Source organism: Haliaeetus leucocephalus, unplaced genomic scaffold, assembly GCF_000737465.1.
Source record: "Haliaeetus leucocephalus isolate CR32 unplaced genomic scaffold, Haliaeetus_leucocephalus-4.0 Scaffold153, whole genome shotgun sequence".
NCBI classification, from domain to species: Eukaryota; Metazoa; Chordata; class Aves; order Accipitriformes; family Accipitridae; genus Haliaeetus; species Haliaeetus leucocephalus.
In genome coordinates, this window is record NW_010972589.1 from 1,388,611 (window position 1) to 1,405,161 (window position 16,551).

At 47.5% G+C, this 16,551-nt stretch overlaps 2 protein-coding genes and 1 long non-coding RNA gene across 4 annotated transcripts in view; 1 reads left to right on the plus strand and 2 right to left on the minus strand.

Annotated features, from left to right (window-relative positions):
- The window catches only part of SLC6A20 (solute carrier family 6 (proline IMINO transporter), member 20), a 14,688-nt gene extending 4,040 nt beyond the window's left edge, over positions 1-10,648 (plus strand). For both annotated transcript variants that reach the window (XM_010562051.1, XM_010562052.1), the window contains exons 2-11: positions 788-928; positions 1,536-1,627; positions 2,221-2,448; positions 3,736-3,846; positions 4,233-4,474; positions 5,382-5,544; positions 6,020-6,224; positions 7,004-7,163; positions 8,208-8,373; positions 9,320-10,648. In XM_010562051.1, the coding sequence (XP_010560353.1) occupies positions 814-928; positions 1,536-1,627; positions 2,221-2,448; positions 3,736-3,846; positions 4,233-4,474; positions 5,382-5,544; positions 6,020-6,224; positions 7,004-7,163; positions 8,208-8,373; positions 9,320-9,469 (1,632 nt within the window). In that variant the 5' untranslated portion in view covers positions 788-813 and the 3' untranslated portion in view covers positions 9,470-10,648. The remainder of the gene's footprint in view (positions 1-787; positions 929-1,535; positions 1,628-2,220; positions 2,449-3,735; positions 3,847-4,232; positions 4,475-5,381; positions 5,545-6,019; positions 6,225-7,003; positions 7,164-8,207; positions 8,374-9,319) is intronic.
- On the minus strand, positions 4,384-9,396 carry LOC104828399. The gene is made up of 4 exons (XR_774016.1): positions 9,082-9,396; positions 7,240-7,552; positions 6,865-7,148; positions 4,384-4,462 (listed from the first exon to the last, which is right to left on the minus strand). It is a non-coding gene; the product is annotated as an uncharacterized LOC104828399 (long non-coding RNA).
- Positions 10,649-10,738: 90 nt separating the features above from the next.
- SNRPD1 (small nuclear ribonucleoprotein D1 polypeptide 16kDa) lies at positions 10,739-16,263 on the minus strand. The gene is made up of 3 exons (XM_010562050.1): positions 16,066-16,263; positions 13,343-13,534; positions 10,739-10,918 (listed from the first exon to the last, which is right to left on the minus strand). Exons 1-3 carry the CDS (start codon positions 16,133-16,135, stop codon positions 10,842-10,844), a joined length of 339 nt encoding a protein of 112 aa, XP_010560352.1. The 5' UTR covers positions 16,136-16,263; the 3' UTR covers positions 10,739-10,841.
- Between the last annotated feature and the right edge of the window lie 288 nt (positions 16,264-16,551).

Sequence of the window (16,551 nt, forward strand, 5' to 3'; positions counted from 1 at the left end):
CCCCCAGCAGAAATTTAAGCCAAAGTGCATCCTGGTTGCCAGGTGTGAAGGTCCTTTCCCCTCCCTCACTGCTAACCTGCCCATTCCTGTGGCTCTCCGTGCGGGGGAAGCAGGGATGACCAGACGTGGGGTGGGAGGAGGCTGTATGCCTCCTTCCCAGGGTCTGCTCCCGCAGGTGGGACCCTGGGGCAAAAGCCTTCACCCCTTTGCTGGTGCTTTGCATGGGAGTTTTGGGGGTTGTTTTTTTTTTTTAAGCCAGGCCAGACTTCAATATGTTATTCAAAACTCTCTATTCAACACAGATGTTGCTGTTACCTTTTCATTGAGCACTTTGGCTCTGCCACTGAACGCCACACGTTAAGTAAATCTTTCCCTTGTCCTCCTTCTCTCATTATCTTTTACAAGGTTTGGCTGGGGGTTAGTTACCCTTTAACAGCCCCGGCCCCGAACATTGCTCAAACAGCCCACAAAACACCTGAGCAGCCCTGCCATGCCAGGGTGGTGACCAGCACAGTTTAACAGCAGAAATCCCAGCTCTGCCAAGTGCCTGCAGAAAATTCCCCAGGCCCAGGTGCTCGGCACCCACCGGCACCTGGGACACCTTCTGAAACTCTGTGAAATGTCCTTCAGGGTTGGGCCGTGCCCTCAATACACAAGGTGCCCGGAGAGGACCCAGCCCCTGCCAGCTCCTGCGACACTGACGGGGTGATTTGACCACAAATAGGGCAACATGATGTTTATTATGCTGCTGATCTGCTGAAGGCTGTCTGTTGGGTTTTTCTTGCAGGTGGCTTTTTGATCCCGTATTTTATCATGCTGATAGCTGAGGGGATGCCGCTACTCTACTTGGAGCTGGCTGTGGGGCAGCGTATGCGTCGGGGCAGCATCGGTGCCTGGAAAATAATAAGCCCCTACCTCTGCGGTGTCGGTATGTTCTCATCTTTAGTTTTAAGTGTCTGGGGATCACAGGTAATTTTTGAATGGAGAGCTTTGTCTTCCAGAGAAGAAACCAGGCAGGAGCTGGGGTTTTACTGAGTCTCACCAGGCTGAGCAAAGCAGTTATCCAGACACCTCATGGCATGCATTCACCCTGTCCCTTGAGGGGCATTGGGGCCAGACCCCAGCTCGCTGTGCTGGGCCCCTAGACTCGGTGTGAGTCCCCCTGCCCTCAGGAAGACTGCCAAAATCATGATGTGAAGGCCAGCACTAAACCCAGCCCCTGGGGCTGCCTGCACTGGGCTTTGACCCCAAGAGCGTCTTCCCAATAAGCTCAACATGGAGTGATAAAACAGCGCCTTAATTTCCTACACTTGCCGTTTGTTGTTACCGTTTACCAATGTCCTCTCTTAGCTATGTTGTTACGTTATTAAATTACCCTGGTAACCCAAACTGTCATTAATTTGCTTACACATTTTATTTTTAAACCTGATGGGAGGAGGAGGCAGCTGCAGTGGGGGGTGCATGCCCTATGCTGACCACAGTGCCCCTCCCCGGGGGTTTTGCCACTGACCGAGTGCCTCCCTCCATGCCCGCAGGTGTTGCCAGTGTCGTCGTCTCCTTCTTCCTCTCCATGTACTACAACGTGATAAATGCCTGGGCCTTCTGGTACCTCTTCCACTCCTTCCAGGTGTGTGGCTGCCTGGTGGCACAGCTCGGCCCCGCTGTGGCTGCGGAGGGTCGCAGCGGTGTTGTATTGGTGCTGGATGTTGCATGATGGCACCATCGTCAGCTGGGATCGGGGAGGGGGGGCAGGCAAAAGCTCCAGAAATCCTCCAAGCGCTTTTCTGGGAGGAAAAATGAGGCAGTGGTGTCCCCCTCCGGGGGCTCCCCAGGGGCATTGCGGTGTCTTCTCCTCACCACAAAACACAGGTTGAGGCCAGGCCCATGATGCCTTGCTTACATATGCCTTGGCAGCCATGGGATGGGTCTGCACCCTGGGATGGGTCTGTCTGAAGGCAGGGGAGAGGGTTGGCCCTGGGGGAGAGGATCAGAGAGGGTCATTCCCAGGGGAGAGGGTCAGAAACCATCAGTCCTTGGGGAGAAGGTAATCCCCAGGGGGGAGAGGGTCATCCCCAGCCCCCAGCAGCACAATGTGGAGACAAGCAAGCCCCGGGGCAGAAAGCCACCCTCCTTGCCTTCATCCCCCCTGAACCCCACTGGCACCCTGGCTCTCCCCACCGTGCTGACAGCAGGCGCTCTCCCCATGTCCCTCCCTCCCAGGACCCCTTGCCGTGGGCCACCTGCCCCCTGAACAGCAACCACACCGGCTATGAGGAGGAGTGCGAGAAGACGTCGTCCACCCAGTACTTCTGGTACCGGCAAACCCTGAACATCTCTCCATCGCTGGAGGCCAGTGGGAACGTGCAGTGGGAGCAGGCGCTCTGCCTGACACTGGCCTGGCTGGTGGTCTACCTCTGCATCCTCCGTGGCACTGAGTCCACCGGCAAGGTGAGAGGTGGGGGCAGCCCCACTGAGCCCGGGCAGGGCCTGGGGAGAATAAATGAGTGCCAGAAGGCAGCGGCTGTGGCTGCTGTTACTTGGGGTTATGGCATTTCCCCTGGAGCAGCCAGCCCCGCTGCCTCTGCCACCCTGTTAAGTTGCAGCTGAAGAAGGCTCAACCAAAACACTGAGCAACATTAAAAAAAAAAAGTCCAGAAAAGTCCTTTAATTGCAGCCACCTCTGCTGCAAAACCAGCCACCAGGGTGCTGGCCCTGTGGAAAGCTGTCTGCCACAGCAGAGCTGTGTCAGGAGACATCTATTCCTCGGTCTTTGCAAGGAAAAAAAAAGACGTTTACTGGGCATTTTGCTCACTTTTTATTCACAGCAGAAGTTATGGGCAAGGGGGAAAAAAACAGTGTCCTGGCTGAGCCTGCACTAAGAAGTAAGCTGAGGGCTGTAATCCCCAAATCGTCTTAGCTGAACGCAGAAAGCCAAGAGACTGTAAACTAAGAATAACCTCTTAAACTTGCTACAGCTGGCTTTGGGGGCAAAAAAGAAATAAATAGCCAAGGAGCATTGAAACAGCATCATGAAGGCAGGGTCTTGTTGGGGAGGGCACAGGGGGGCTTCCACTGCATCCCTTGTGCCAGAACAGCAACGGGTTATCCAAGTTTCTGGGTGAGCTATTGGGGTACATGCCAGCAAAAAGAAGGTGATCGGATTCTCCCCTTTTTTTTTTTTTCTGCAAGTGGCTTTTTCCAATGTGGAGACTGAACAGTTAGATTCAAATTCAGGGGTTTGATCAAAAGCTCATGGAAGACAACTGAAAGACTTCGTTCCCCCCATCCTACATCTGGGTTACATTAAGTTAGTCTTTTTCACATCTGAATTAAAATAGTTTGATTTTTCACCTTTTATGAGGCCTTCCTCCAGAGCAGATGATGGATAACCTTTGCCTAATGAGTTTGTGTAGACAGTTGTAAACTGGTGTTACTCCACTAAATGCTGCAGAACTGAGTTTGTAAACACTGCAAATATTTTAGATTTTGTTCTTATTTTTCTAAAGAGAAGACCCTGGGAACAGAAGCACAGGTCTTCATTATTTATAAAAACTTGTCTCCCAAAACCCCAGATCTAAAGTTAGATTTATCTGAAAATATTTCTTTGAAGATTAATACAAGGTAACAAACACAGTAGTGGAAACTATTTATGTAAAGTAAGTTGGACTGACCATAGTAGATTAGCTCTGTCTTATGTATTCTTCAGACCAAGGTATTTCCCCCTCCTTCCCCCAGGTTGTCTACGTAACAGCCTCTTTGCCATACTGTGTTCTCATCATATACCTCATCAGAGGATTAACACTTCATGGAGCTGTGAATGGGCTTGTCTACATGTTCACACCAAAGGTACAGAAAAATCATACTGAATTTTTCATGAAATGTTATTAGTTACCAAACATGTAGGTTTTTAAAAGGTGGTGATGCTCCTTTTCCTTACATTGAATTTTTGCAGCAGTAGCTTAGGTCAGGCTGTTGGAAACTGCAGCTGAGAGTGGCTGGAGGCTGTTCTGCCATAGTGCCCATAAGCTGCTTGCTTTCTCTTGCAGAAAAAGACCTGCCCATTAACGTAACCTGTAGCATACTACTTTCAGACTGAGCAGTAACCCTGCCCAGAAAACACCCCTGAAAATGGGTGCATGAAGGGCCCTGTCCCCGTCCCCATCCCCATCCCTATCCCTGCAGGCATGTGTCCGCAGCTTCATGCTCCCGCTCTCCCCATCTGGTTTTTGCAGCTGGAGCAGCTGTCGAACCCCAAGACATGGATCAGCGCAGCCACGCAGATCTTCTTCTCGCTGGGCCTAGGCTTTGGGAGCCTCATTGCATTTGCCAGCTACAATGAGCCCACCAACAACTGCGAGAGGCACGCCATCATCGTCTCGCTGATCAACAGCACCACATCCATATTTGCCAGCGTTGTGACTTTCTCCATCTATGGCTTCAAGGCGACGTTTAATTACGAAAGCTGTATAAACAAGTAAGAGCCTGGTATTTCACTTGTTATTCACTGCAAGCCTTTCTGGGGAAGGTAAGAGGGGAGGTAAATAAATAACAGCATGCAGTGCTGCCAGGGTTGCCTCGAGATCAGATCTGATACTGCTCTAATAAAGCTAATGGTGCTATTTAAAGCGATGAAGGCTGAGATGAAAGGTCAGGGCGGGCTTGCTTTTTGACACCTGGGTGCCACTTCCAGGCATGGGCCAGGTCGAGAGGATGTGTTTGCCTGGGCAAGTCACAGCGGTGCCTTCCCCTGTGCCCTGGTCCTGGCACATGCTCCAGGGGAGTGGGGGTGGGGGCTGATTAATAAAATGCAGCAATGCGCAGATCCCCCCCCCTTTAAGGCTAAGCCCTGTGCCAAAAGCTAAGCCTCCTCAGCGGCAATGGTCTGGAGGTGCCCAGCAGCCTGCAGGATTGTGCCCCAGGGCAGCAAGCTCACATGCGCTTCCTGGCACAGGGCCTGTGGCAGTTACACTTTTACTCATATTTTTTTACAGCTTTCAATCTATCTGCTGATCAGAGAGGAAATCAGAGCTGCTAGTCCCTACTTGTTGCCAAAAGGCTTGTTAAATTGGTGGGGTGTGGACGTGAGACCAGAGGGCAAAGGGGAAGAGACGCCAGCCGGCACTGGCCGGCACCCAAAATACCTGCCTGGGAGCAGCAGTGTGGGCGCAGGAGCTGCTCCCTCCGAAGCAGAGATGAGTGCGAGGTTGCCCATGTCCCAACACTGTGCTGGAAGTGCCACAGCTCCCACCTGGGGAGACCAGAGCCCTGGGGCTGGCAGAGCATCCCTGTGTGGTGGTGATGGGGAAGGGGACAAGGTGTAAAGCCAGCCTCAATTTTATACTGTGGCTTGAAAGCCATTAAATTCCCGTAATCTTCCCCAGGGTGATCCTGCTGCTGCTGAATGCTTTCGACCTGGAGGAAGGCTCTTTAACAGCAGACAACCTCAATGAGATGAAAGACTACCTCATGGTCACCCACCCACAGGAATACGCCCAATTATCGCCACAGCTTAAAAACTGCAGCTTGGAAGCTGAACTAGATACAGTGAGTCACTGCTTTGTGCTGGCACCTGGGCTTCACTCTCTCCCTTCCTCCCACTGAGCCCGGGCAGCCCCTCAGCCCCACATGGGCACATCGGAGCCACCTGGCCGGGGACTGTGGTGGGGCTCATTTCTACACCTCAGGATGGGGCAGGGGCACTAGCTTAGCCCGGCAAAGGGCTCACTTGGGTCATTCACAAATGAGCTGGGTGGCAATGCAGCAGGACTGCGGGCTCCAGCTGCGGGGCAGGGCAGGTTGCAAAAGTTTGGGGTGAATGTTTTTGCTATGAGCAGCACTACGCCAGTTTCCATGCAGTCTGAATAAACTGGCGAAGATCTCATCTGCCTCTGCTGTGTAAAACCACCGCCGGTGTATTTTGTCATGGCGGAGGGTCAGTCTCTTACATCCCTGTTCTTATGTCCTTTATCGGGCTGAGGTGCTGCCCATAACTCACTTCTTCCCTGCTTCTTGCTGGTAGGCTGTCCAGGGGACAGGACTAGCATTTATAGTCTATTCTGAAGCGATCAAAAACATGGAGGTGCCCCAGCTGTACTCTGTCCTCTACTTCGTCATGCTGCTGATGCTGGGCATCGGCAGCATGCTGGGAAACACTGCCGCTATCCTCACGCCGCTGACCGACAGCAGGGTCATCGCCACCCGCTTCCCCAAGGAGGTGATCTCAGGTAAGCACCCGCCATGTCGCAGTGTAGGCCACACACTGAGAGCACGCGTGTGTGCAAAAGCTTTGGTGCCCCACAGCTGTGGAGGGTCCCTCTTTCGACCTCAGGTGGAGCAGGGGAATATCAAATATGCTGGCAGAACGGTTTGCCTGCCCTTGGGAAATCCTGCCCAGCCTGTACAGCGCTTTTCCCTCGGGAGCTCTCAAAGCACTAGAGCAATCATGGCTGTGTATTTGCAGGCTTCCCAACACACCCCAGCTCCTTCAGACTGGTGTCTACTGCCCAGTGAAACTCAAAGGGCCAGGAAAAATGTCAAGACACCTGCAGTGAGTGGCTCTTCCGTCACATCACCAGTATCCCAACTGTGAACCACCTAGGTCTTTGGCCAAAAGTGATACGCGCTCCCATTTGGGCACAGAAATCGTTTGTCCCACCTTAAAACCTGTTTTAGCAGGATGCCCAGCAGTAACAGCAGATGCTGCACACACATGGGACAAGGCTCTAGCCAAGACTTGGCTGTCTTGACCCTGCTGGGATGATGTGCTGTGACTGTGCACATCTAAGGAGCAGCAGTTTAAAGATACACCAGCATAGTCACACACACACGGAGACAGGTCTTTTCCAAAGGGAAAAAAAAAATTACCTTCCTCCTCTGAAAAAGCTGCTCCCCTGCAGAAATCAGTAGAAATCCCACCAGCTTTTTAGTCACAAGAAGTATGACATTTCCCCCATGCAATTAGATTTCCAGGTGTAACAGCACGGTCCCTGTTTTATCCACACAGGTGTTGTGTGTTTCATTAACTGTGTGATTGGCCTCATCTTCACCATGGAGGCCGGAAATTATTGGTTTGACATATTCAATGACTATGCAGCCACCCTCTCACTGCTGCTCATCGTGCTGGTAGAAACCATTGCTGTGTGTTATATCTACGGGATAAGAAGGTAAAAGCTTGAACCCTCCTTTCTTCACTGTGGGATAGCTGGGGAAGTGACCACTGGCTAAGAATAAAAATACTACCTTGGGCTAAATTTTTCTCCTATGCTGTGGTACCAGCAAGGCAATGGGTGTGTCCCCTGCCCTGCAGCCTCCTCCAGGGCCTCAGGTTCAGGGCTGTGCGGGGGCCAGGCTGGGCTGACATCTTCTCTGCAGGCCAGGGAGTATTAATGAGCCGTACACACTGCTCCCTGCTCTTCTTGGCTTTGGTCTCAAAAGTACCTTCTGCCGAAACTCTGCTCCTCCTTTCACAGCAATTCAGTGCAAGCACAACAGTGCCAGTAAGTCTGTTTTCAAAGATGGTCACCTTGCGCATCACTGGTCTCCCAAGTCATCCCTTGTGGGTAAAAGCAAGCATCAGCATCAGGAAAGGTTTTAAACGGCAGGTGTTTGGGCTCAGGGCAGCTAAAGGAAAAAGCTTTAGTATTTTCTGTCTTTTGTCTATTTGCTGCACAGTACGTGTACAGGCACCTATGCTGGTATTACATCCTTGATGAGTTTAAAGCCTTTGAGACAGATCCAGGTTTCCTGTGTGATTTTTAGGTACCATCCCCAGCATCAGTACTTCCTCAAAGAGAGTCACGTAACAGTGCTGAGAACAACTCAACTACACAAAAATGAGCAGTGTTTTCTCCACAGTAGTTAAGTGTCATTGCTTTTCCCTGTCAGCTTACACCAATAACAGTCTGAACGTAAGACTCCAGGCAGAATCTGGCTGGGGCTTTTCCTGCTCTACCTGTTTCTAGCTACCGCTCTGCAGTTTGGGATCCTCTCGGAAGCCCTGCTATCCTTTTTATTTGATTTCAGCCTCACTGTATGATCCAGTTCTTCAGACAAGACCCCTCTGCTCATTATTCTTCTGGCCAACTGTACTCCCCTTTCCTATTTTACATATTTAATTCTGTAGGTGGTTTTGAAGTAACTCAGATCAAGTTATCGATTGAACGTATGCAGCTGTTCTCAAAAATATGTGTTTTTGTTTTTAAACACAGATTTGAGAAAGATCTTTACACCATGATTGGACGCAAGCCAAACTGGTACTGGAAAATTATGTGGGCTTTTGCTAGTCCTTTGCTAATTATAAGCCTATTTATATTTTACCTCACTGACTATATCCTCACAGGAACGCTACAATACCAAGCATGGGATGCCACACAGGTAAAATAGTTTTGGTTTGTTGGGTTTTTTTAATTTATTTTTAACTTTCCTTAATTCCCGCAAGGACACAGCCTTCCTTCCTAACTACATTGTTCCACAAAACTGCCTTCTGAAAGCTTGCAGCTGGAGCTGGGGCCATCCCTGGTAAGGTAAGATGGGGAGAACTTGACCTAGTGACAACAATGCAATGGTTCTGTAAAATGAGCTCATTTCCCTCTACGATTCTTAATTGACCCCTTCAAACAGTAAAATTGTATTCGTGTTGAAGACCCAAATATCTTAAAAAATACACTTTAAACAGAAAAATTACTTTCAAAGTATGGCATTTTGAACAAAATTAGTGGTATTTTAACAGAACTGAGCTGCTGCTGGAATAATAGTCTTCACTAATTATCATATATGTTTTTCCTCATGGCCAAAACACTTTTGTACGAATACTGAACTGTGTATTTATCACAGAGGAATTACTACTGGATAAGTAACCACTGGTTTCATAACCTTTTGTAGAAATGTTCCTAGCACACAGAAACAAATTATGCACACTGTTTTCATGTTATTGCTGATTTGGGACCTGCACTAGGCCTGCCCTGTTGACTAGGTGTCAGCATGAGCCCACAGGCTCCAGGAGAGGAACACAGAGACCTGACAGAGGTCAGGGCTGAGCCATCTCATTAAGAAACACAAATCAAGCCAAAATCTGCTCTTTACCAAAGCTTGCAGAAGTTCTCCCCACTATTTTTGTCAGCAGCTCTGTTCTTGTTGTCAATTTTAAGCATGTATAGTTGGACAAAGAAAAGCACTGAGGACAGTCATGGGCTGCTACAACCTGCACATGCTTCTCCACTGTCCTGCTTAGATACACACGCGCAGCTTTGCTCCAGACCTGGCTCCAGGACCCTGAAAACCACCAATCCCACAGCTCCAATGTTGCTTCTCTCCCTTGCAGGGGCAGCTGGTGACAAAGGATTACCCAAGCTATGCCCTAGCCGTGATTGGGCTGCTGGTGGCGGCATCCACCATGTGCATACCCCTGGGAGCACTAGTAACTTTTATAAGGAAGAGACTGAAGAGGGAAAGGGTTTCAACTGTTGCTTGAACACCAACAGCTGGATTTGGGAAGACCTTACCCCCACTGTCAGTGACCGGGCACTTCTGGAAGACAGCAGCAACCATTATTTGTAGCAGCTATTTATAGAGTTGAGAATCATGGGTGCTATATTGACCAAAAAGTGCTCTTAGGAGGTTCCACGATGGTTTGGAAAAAAAAGCTCTTCTCTAACAAGATGAAGCTTTATAATGGCCTCTGTAAGAGAGGGAAAAACAGAAGAGCAGCTCACAAAATGCTAGCTAGTGCATATCAACCCATTACACAACATTAGGTAATTCTTTTCCACTCTGTTGTAGCACTGCCTGTGTAGAAACATCAGCAACCAACTAAGCATGTTCCTGCACCAAAGTACTGGCAAACACCCTTGCCATTCAAGAAAGCCAAGCTTAAAGCATCCATGTTATTTGAAATGACATCTGTATTTCATCAACAGATGAAACTGTCAAAGTCTTGCAATAAAAATGTGATAGTCTCGTTCCTACAAGGGAAAAGTCAGTAGGATGGTAGTTGAGATCAATGTGGCCAACACTGCTTCTTTCATACTTGTGTCCAGCAAAGCAGTTTGTTTATATATATTTATCTATATACACACACATATATATATGAGCTGCAGAAGTTCTCTCACCTCCAGAAGAAGTAAACTTCCAATTCCAGTATGTAATTGTGCACTGTGCTGTACTTTGTATTTTCTAGGGATGCGCTTCAAGTACACCAGAAGAAATCTGTGATAAAACGCTTTACAAGACCCACCCAAACAAAAGTATGCCATATCATTGGCTCTGACAAAGTTCATATCAAGGTATACTTTAATCATGAGATGTAGCAATAATCCAGCAGTTCCACAGGACTGGCTAACTTCCCTATGTGAGCATTTTATAAAGAAAACAATGTTTAAATTGTAAGCTTAGTAAAAAAACCAGTGAAATTATATCTATGAACATTAAAGAGGTCACTCTGAAGAACAACATAAGAGACACACTCATGGGATGCGGGTTTTTAATATAGTGTCTTAACTATGTAACCATCAGAAGATGGCAAGTGCCTCATAAGAGGGATTAATTTCAAGCAAACATTGTTAAAGCATACCAGCACAAGTCTGTCTCTCTGGGGCAAAAAGCAAGAGCTGTTACAGCCTTCAGGGGTGGGTGAAATCTTGACACACACAACCAACACCAACAAGACATGCTTAGTCTGCAACAGGCTCTAGAAACAGGACATGCCTCCCTCCCCAGACTTAACTAACAAAGGAAAGATTACTTTTTCACATTTCAGTTTATTAAAAATGGATACCATAAACAAGACCTGTACAAAAAAATATCCAAAATTGCCCAGAATTTGGTAACGGTTACGTGGTGAGAAGTTATCGTCTCGGGCCCCCTCTTCCTCTTCCACGGCCTCGGCCTCTGCCACGGCCTCTGCCACGGCCTCTTCCAGCAACTTGGCAGATGAAACAAAAAGGATAAATCAAATGAGACCCAAGAATACTTTCATTTTCATTAAAACATTCTGTATCAAGCATAAACAAAACACTGCTTCCCTGTGACAAGACGTCAAGTCAGATATTAAGGCTGTTAATGCTCAGTAAGTTTCAGACAACATTTTCATCTTTTGTATTAGGTTTTTCAGTATGCAACTTCCACAGGCTACCGTCTGTCTTTGGCTTCACTGCAGAAAATGAGGGGAAATAACACTTGGCTGCTCCCAAACGCTAGGATAAGTCTGACAGACAACTATGACTCCTCCTCGTTTTTCAGGCATCAGAAAAAACAAATGCAAGACAAGAGTATTTTGTTACTGTTCATTACAGTGGAGAAGAGGGTTTTTTTTGCCACAGCTTGCACTGTTTTATAAAGTACTCTGCTGAAGCGAAATGCGAGTTTTAACATGCTGTGAGATTCCCAAGCTCAGCCTTCATGTGAAAGGGCAGCATTTTGAAAGGATCCCACCACCAAACGGCCCCTATTGTTTTCAGTGATGCCTCTGCCAATTTTGGACATGATTCCTAAGGCAAAGTCTTGGCTGTGTGCTCCTACTTTTAAATGCTGCTATTTAACGGTAAAGGGCAGAGAGAATCACAGAATAATTGAGGCTGCAAGCAACTGCTGGAGGTCATATGATCCATACGGTGATAACATGTCAGTTCACCCCTTTTTCCTAAAGAAACACAACCTGTCCCATCAGGTTGCAAGGCCACCCTACAAACTTTTGAAATTACTGGTTAATTTCAAACAAGTCTGTCAGTGTAGGGCTCAAAAAGATACTTAAAATTCTGGGGAAGTGGGTGGCTGGGTAAGAGACACACCACACACCAGCATCCCCACTCACGCAGCAGGCTGTAACAATTACTCTGTTCCACCTGACAGTGCCTAGGTTAGATATGCAGTAAAGACAGGAAGAGCAGAGGCACAGGAGAAATTTGTGAGAAGCAAGACATCATTTCTTTTGCTGGTAATAGACCGACTCTGTAAAATACACCCAAGCATCAACACCTGACTAAAAGATTACAGCATCTACTCGCATCAGTAGACAGTCGTGTTCACTAAGTGACAGCACACTCGGGCCCAAGGCACATGGGCCCCCTACATCTCTCGGCACCAGCATCCTGCCTTCCACTGACGATTCTGCTTGCCAAGGACAGACCACGTGTTAGATGCTGTTGAAGCCCAAGGGTGTTTTACAGATTAAGGCAAAGCACAGCACAAGAGTGCTTCAGTACGCGGAAGATGCAAGGAGTATTAAACCGAGGTAAACAGTGCTATCACAGCTCCTCTTCTGTCTTCAAAGTTAAATAGTGACGTTCTTGTTCACATCACACCATGAGGTTCAGAAAAAAAGTAGTCCAACCACACTCATTTCTCCATGTGGTCAGATTATTTTTAAGGGACATGAGAGGAGCAAAACACTTTTCAGGAGCTTTATACTTATTCTCTGTAAAGACAGCAGCAGCACCTGCACTTCGTGATGCACACACCTGAGGGTTCCTTATACCATTTCAGTAAAGGTAAGCACACCAATTCATAACATATGCATGGATCAAAGACCACAGATCCAAATACTTAAACCCTAATTACAGGAGAAATGGTACGACATTATTTTAGAGCACAATTAGCTTTCACTTACTATTCTAAAAATACACAGATGGCAAAATATATACTGCCTGAAGACAAGCTACAGATTTTCTGGGGTCTACTGGATATTAATCTGTAATAGTGTGGATGAAAATTGAAATTGCTCTCTATACCATTAGGCTTCTAGGGAAAGCGTTTTTGTACAACAGCCTTTTGAAAAAAAAGTTCCAGGAAGAGCACACAGTGGAACACTACTGGGAGCCAAAGCTACAGAGCTGCTCATCAGAACACAGCCTAGACTTCCTCAGCTCCTCAAATCTCTCAAATTCAGTTCTCCGACAGATAATTTCTATCCACTACCAAGCGAGATTTCAGTAAAGCATTCAGCAGTGTTCAAGACGCTGTTCTGTACTTTCTTATTAGGCTATGTGAAGTCCTCCATACAAACCAGGGAAACACAGTAGACATTTGGAGCAGAGGAAATTTAAATCTCTTTGGTGTCAACTCTGAGCCTGTGATAGGTCAAAATTTACTCAAGCTTCAAAACATTTATATTTTTAAAAACAGATGTGTGAAAAGCCACACAACATAGTTTCACATGAAAGCAAGCTCTGCAGATGCCAAGAAGGTGGGGCAAGGCAGACTTAGCCAGTTCAGTATCAAACCCTCAAAGATGAGAGAACTAGCTGCCAAATGCAGGTATTAAGACACTCAAACCAGATGCCTTCAGATTCACAGTACTAAAATGCATACGAAGGCAGAACAAACACAAACCAGGAAAGCAGCAACTGACCTGCTTCTCTCTTCTTGGATTTGACTTTTGGTTCAACATCCACTAGCAAAGTATCCAGAGGCAAACTGTCTGGCAGAATGAAGTATCGGATGTTATTCCCTCGAATACTCAGCGTCTCCAGCTGCACAGGTTCTCTGTTCTTCAGTGTCATTTTCACAGCTTTGAGATGTGTGTTCATACTGACATCTACTCCTGAAACAACACAAGTCTCATTTCAAGGATGAAAGCCTATAAGACCATCCCTTGTTGGCTATTTTTAAGTGTGCACATGCTTCGAGATTTGTAGTGTTCATTAACGCTGGCTTCTGCCACTCATTAATTCAGCCTCTAACTGAAGGAAACAACATGGCTTTTTCTCTCCTAAATTACGCTCACTAATTTGTCAATTGCTGCCTTTAACACCTCATCGGTAGAGATCTTTATCTAGGTCCTGGCAATAGCAATTTTGTAAACAGTTAAAACAATTCCTTTGAACAACAAATAAACTGCCATTTATTACAGAAGCCTAATACTAGTCTTTTTACTCCTTTAACAAGAAGCAAAACATACCTTTGAGAAGGAGAAAGAACTTGATCATTTCCTCTTTCTGTAAGCCTTAGAAAAATCCAACTGCCAAAGCAGCATTTATTTTCTGATAAAATATGTCTAATACTAGTGTGATATCTTCCATGAAAGTACATGAAATACACCACCGTAGGGAACAATCACTGTGGTTATAAATTCCGCGAACAGCCAGTATGTAAGGGCTGTATGGAATCAGTACTGTGCCCACTACGCTGTGCTATGTGTGTAATCCGCAACTGGAAAAAAGTCTCAGTTGGATGTATGTATCATGGAAAGACAAACCGTAAGATATCTTACCAAGGTAAATAACCCAGAGTGGCAGGCCAGAACCAGAACAACTGTTGTGCTGTGTTTATTCCATATATTTCCCTGTCCTCTCCCCTTACTCCTAGATTTTACACAGCTGCCTAGCACCTGTGCTCCACCTGAGCCGCTCCCTCGGTTTGTGTAAGGTGTGCATTGCATGAAACCTGCCCCTCCAGCAAGCCTGCTCTGTCCGGCCGATGCACCACGGGGAATAGGAGATTGTACAGTTCATGCACCAGCGCAAAGGGAAGATTGTCATTTTAGAAATATGGATTGTGTTCAAAGTTTTTACAGATTCTTAGCAGAAAAGGAGAGACTTTGCCCAACAATTAAGCCTGCAAAAGCACCAAGGTCAGGAGACAAGCAGTTTGTTTTCTTCCTACCTAGCTGGGTTCAACAGAGCATGCTGCAATCAGGTACCAGGGTGATGCAGTCAGATATAATCAAAGCTGATGGATCTGGCTGCAAAATAATGCCCGTTTTGAGCTTTGCCAAATTTCAGCAGATTACTACTGGCCAAAAAAGCACCTAAGCAATCCTCTGGAATACAACTCTGCCAAGTTTGAATTTTATTTTTTTAACAGTGTCTGGGCAGAAAAAGTTCTAAAAGCAGCCTGTGGTGAGTGGAGGAAAGGAGATCAAGCACGTTCATTAGCTTAACTGTGAGGGTTTGCTTCATTAAATACAATGTGCCCCACCTACGTACCCGATTGTCTCTAAAGTAATGCTAACATGAATGTTCTCAGAACAACATCCCTCGCTGATACTAGTAAAGCAAACAAAACAGTCTGCATGTTTTTCAGTACATATGAGGACCATATAACAAACCTTAAAGGCTATTGCTACAACTTTCAGTTCAGTGATACAACCAAGCACCCAACAGACAGTAAACACCCACAAACTTGTATGACAGATCTTTGGCAACAGCCAGGGACCAGATTGTCAACACCGGGATTCCTTTTGGCCCTGTGTCCCCCATCAAGCTATGTCTTTTCAAACCCATTTCATGGAATCAATGCAAATATATGCAAAGATTCATTTCCGTATAAGTTCACCATAATCAGAGCAAAACCATGCTCAACAGAAATAGCTCATTTTTTAAATTAAAACTGCCTACACACAAAATATAACCAATTTAAGACTGTATCAGCACTTAACATCTGCCATTTATCTCTGCTACCATTAAAAAAAGAAGCCCCTCTTCTGGCGATTCAGCCATAAGGTCTTTATTGCTTATTTCACAAATGAAAATCAGATGTACTTCAACACCTTACAAAAAGTTAGCTGTGTATCCACTACCAGTTTGACACAGTAGTAAAACTACCTCACCACCATTATCATGCTGCTAACATTCTAAGAGGACACGGCGGTTACACCAGCTTTGCCAATGGTTTGGAAGGGTTTACTTCCTTCACCCCCAAGCCTGTTTGTAAGCAAAGCCTGCAGTCAGGCTCAGCGGCTCCCAGGACTACACTGAATTTACTGCCTCCCAGCAGCACCCTATGAACAGAAAGCTTCTCTGAAATATATCAACAGCGCACGGGCGAACTCGCCCACTGCTATGTCAAAGATTATCCGTGACCGACTGAAATTTCCAAGTATTCCCGTCGTTGCTTACGGAAAGCTGGCTGGTCACCGCTCTGCACTCTGTCCCCAACAGCTTTTGCCAACGACCAGTGTAACGAACACACCTCCCGCTTGCACGTAAAGACGTGAATTAAAAAGGAACATCTCCCCACCCTACAGAGAAGGTCCCCGCAAGAGGGAGTACGGAACAAAAAAAGCTCAGTCCGAACCACGGCTGCCGGCTGTGAGCGGCAAGGTAACAACAGGCAGCACCCTGCCGGCCGTACCTGTGATGGTTCCGTGCACCTGCGTCCCGTTCTTCAGCTCGATGGTCACGGTCTCGTGGCTCAGCTTCATGAGAAACCTGGGAACGAACGACAAAGACCGCTCACTCCCACGGAGAGCCGCGCGCGTTGCACAGCCTCTTCCAGAAAGCCCCCGGGCACCACGCACTCCCGGCTCCCCAGCCTTCCCCGCGCCCGCGGGGCCTGCTAAAGGCGTTCAGCGGAGCGCGACACGAAGGGAACCGGGCACCGAACCCGACGGGGGCCGGGCACCGAACCCGACGGACCCCCGCCTCCCGCCGACGCCGGCAGACGCGGCTGACACACCGCCGAACCCCGCGCCCCACCTCCCGGCGAAACCCTCGTTGCTGTACGAAAGAGGAGACGTTTTAAGACTCGTTAAGGCCTCGGGAGGGCCCTTCTAGCCGAATCCGGGTCGGCTTTCCCCCCAAAAGGGCGGGGTGCCGAGCAACCGGCGCCGGCCCCGCT

Coding starts and splice junctions, on each gene's coding strand:
- SNRPD1 (XM_010562050.1), bottom strand. CDS start 16,135: ATGAAGCTGAGCCACGAGACCGTGACCATCGAGCTGAAGAACGGGACG. Junction 13,535..16,065: donor GGTGCACGGAACCATCACAG/GTACGGCCGGCA, acceptor GTGTTGTTTCAG/GAGTAGATGTCAGTATGAAC. Junction 10,919..13,342: donor ATCCAAGAAGAGAGAAGCAG/GTCAGTTGCTGC, acceptor TCATCTGCCAAG/TTGCTGGAAGAGGCCGTGGC.